The 3,210-nt window shown below is 49.8% G+C and overlaps 1 protein-coding gene across 1 annotated transcript; it reads left to right on the top strand.

The window, feature by feature from the left end:
• Positions 1-277: 277 nt before the first annotated feature.
• LOC147119327 (uncharacterized) lies at positions 278-2,663 on the top strand. Its single transcript, XM_085984969.1, has one exon. The coding sequence runs from the start codon at positions 367-369 to the stop codon at positions 2,086-2,088; it is 1,722 nt and encodes a 573-aa protein (XP_085841095.1). The 5' UTR covers positions 278-366; the 3' UTR covers positions 2,089-2,663.
• The last annotated feature ends 547 nt before the right edge of the window (positions 2,664-3,210 follow it).

Here is a 3,210-nt window from a genome sequence, read left to right as displayed (position 1 = left end):
GGACCGAACGGGACAGGCGATTGTGGAGGAGGAGGGAGAGCGCGGGGGCCATGAGCAGATGTGCGGGACTCAGCGTCAACAGAGCGCTTTCTGCAGCGCCGGGGCTTGTGGGTATTACAGCCGCCATTACTGCTGATCCTTTCAACCAACCTGTGCAGCAGCTGGAGCCAGAAAATCAACTTCACTGCCCCTAGGGTCAGAAAGGGGAAAGTTAAACAACAGTTTGCCTCTGATCCTTTTCTGATCTCAATTTACAGGGTTATAGAAGTGGAGCAGTTATAGGCAGGAAGCTCAGACCAAACATCACGTCAAGATCTGACAGAGTCGCTCGATTCATCAGGACCTGAATATCATCGGCCTTTGCACATGGAAGGAGAAAGCAGCGATCGCAGCGATGACAAACTGCACACGTGTTCAGTGTGTGGACGCGGATTCAGCCGATCGCCTGTCCTGGCGAGACACATGCACTGTCACACCGGGGAGAAACCGGGTAAAGGTGGGGATGGCGGGAAGGGATTCAGTTCCCCGTCTACATTGGAAGTTCAACGGCGCAGTCGCACCAGGGACAGTCTGTTCACCTGCTCCGTGTGTGGCAAGGGATTTGTTTGTTCATCCCAGCTGCAAACACACCAGCGAGTTCACACTGGGGAGAGACCATTTCAGTGTTCTGACTGTGGGAAGAGCTTTAAAAGCCCCGGGGAACTGAAGGGACACCAGCGAGTTCACACTGATGAAAGACCCTTTAAATGTTCTGAGTGTGGGAAGAGCTTTAAGATCCCCCAGGAGCTCAAGCAACACCAGCGAGTTCACACTGGAGAGAGACCGTTCACCTGCTTTGTGTGTGGGAAGGGATTCACTCAGTCATCCAACCTGCAGGCACACCTGCTAGTTCACACTGACGCGAGACCATTTCAGTGTCCTAACTGTGGAAAGAGCTTTAAATGCCCCGGGGAACTGAAGCGACACCAGCGAGTTCACACTGACGAGAGGCCGTTTAACTGTCCTGACTGTGCTAAGAGCTTTAAAAGCCCCGGGGATCTGAAGCATCACCAGCTTGTTCACACTGGGGAGAGGCCGTTTAAATGTTCTGACTGTGGGATGAGCTTTAAAAGCCCCGGGGAGCTGAAGGTACACCAGCGAGTTCACACTGATGAGAGACCATTTCAGTGTCCTAAGTGTGGTAAGAGCTTTAAAAGCCCCCAGTATCTGAAGCAACATCAGCGAGTTCACACTAACGAAAGACCCTTTAAATGTTCTGAGTGTGGGAAGAGTTTTAAAATCCCCTGGGAGCTCACGCAACACCAGCGAGTTCACACTGGGGAGAGACAGTTCATCTGCTCTGAATGTGGGAAGGGATTCACTCAGTCCACCACCCTGCTGACACACCAGCTTGTCCACACTGACGAGAGACCCTTTAAATGTTCTGACTGTGGGAAGAGCTTTAAAAGCTCCGGGGAGCTGAAGGGACACCAGCGAGTTCACACTGGGGAGAGACCATTTCAGTGTTCTGACTGTGGGAAGAGCTTTAAAAGCCCCCAGGATCTGAAGGGACACCAGCGAGTTCACACTGATGAGAGACCCTTTAAATGTTCTGAGTGTGGGAAGGGCTTTAAGATCCCCCAGGAGCTCAAGCAACACCAGCGAGTTCACACTGGGGAGAGACCATTCACCTGCTTCATGTGTGGGAAGGGATTCACTCAGTCATCCAACCTGCAGACACACCAGCTTGTTCACACTGACGAGAGACCGTTTAACTGTTCTGACTGTGGGAAGAGCTTTAAAAGCCCCGGGGAGCTGAAGGGACACCAGCGAGTTCACACTGATGAGAGACCCTTTAAATGTTCTGAGTGTGGGAAGAGTTTTAAAAGCTCCGGGGAACTCAAGCAACACCAGCGAGTTCACACTGGGGCGAGGCCGTTCACCTGCTCCGAGTGCGGGAAGGGATTCACTCAGTCATCCAACCTGCTGACACACCAGCTTGTTCACACTGACGCGAGACCCTTTAAATGTTCTGACTGTGGGAAGAGCTTTAAAAGCTCTAACATCTTTAAGAGACACCAGCGTGTTCACACTGATCATAGAATCTAACAGCACAGAAGGAGGTGATTCGGCCCATCATGTCTCTGCCGGCTCTTTGAAAGATCTGTCCAATTTAGTCCCAAACCCCAGCTTTATCCCCAGAACTCTGCAAACTAGTCCTCTTCAAGTACATGTCCAATTACCGTTTGAAAGTTCCTGTGGAACCTGATTCCAGCATCCTTTCAGATGGTGCGTTCCAGATCTTAACAACCCTCTGTGTGAAAACAATGCTCCTCATTTCCCCTCTAGTTCTTTTAGCAACTATTTTAAATCTGTGACCTTTGATTACTGACCCACTTGCCAGAGTGAACAGTTTCCCCCTACTTGCTCGATCAAAACCCCTCATCATTTTGAACACCTCTATTAGGTCTCCTCTTAACCTTCTCTGCTCCAAGGGGAACAATCCCAGCTTCTCCAATCTCTCCACATAACTGAAGTCCCTCATCCCTGGTACCATCCTGGTCAACCTCCTCTGTACCCTCTCCAAGGCCTTGACATCCTTCCTAAAGTGTGGTGCCCAGAACTGTACACAAGACTCCAGCTGAGGCCAAAACCCTGCAGCTGTACAAAACCCTGGTTAGACCACACCTGGAGTACTGTGAGCAGTTCTGGGCACCACACCTTAGGAAGGATATATTGGCCTTGGAGGGAGTGCAGCGTAGGTTTACCAGAATGATACCCGGACTTCAAGGGTTAAGTTACGAGGAGAGATTACACAAATTAGGGTTGTATTCCCTGGAATTTAGAATGTTAAGGTGTGATCTGATCGAAGTTTTCAGGATATTAAGGGGAACAGATAGGGTAGATAGAGAGAAACTATTTCCGCTGGTTGGGGATTCTAGGACTAGGGGCATAGCCTAAAAATTAGAGCCAGACCTTTCAGGAGTGAAATTAGGAAACACTTCTACACACAAAGGGTGGTAGAAGTTTGGAACTCTCTTCCGCAAACGGCAATTGATGCGAGATCAATTGTTAATTTTAAATCTGAGATTGATAGGTTTTTGTTACCCAAAGTTATTAAGGGATATGGGCCAAAGGCGGGTGTATGGAGTTAGATCACAGATCAGCCATGATCTCATTGAATGGGGGAACAGGCTCGAGGGGCTGAATGGCCTCCTCCTGTCCTATGTT

Source organism: Somniosus microcephalus, chromosome 4 (assembly GCF_052327205.1).
Source record: "Somniosus microcephalus isolate GS21.2 chromosome 4, FLI_Smic_1.0, whole genome shotgun sequence".
NCBI classification, from domain to species: Eukaryota; Metazoa; Chordata; class Chondrichthyes; order Squaliformes; family Somniosidae; genus Somniosus; species Somniosus microcephalus.
The sequence above is the reverse complement of the archived record's forward strand: the minus strand, read 5'-3'. Positions and strand labels throughout refer to the sequence as shown.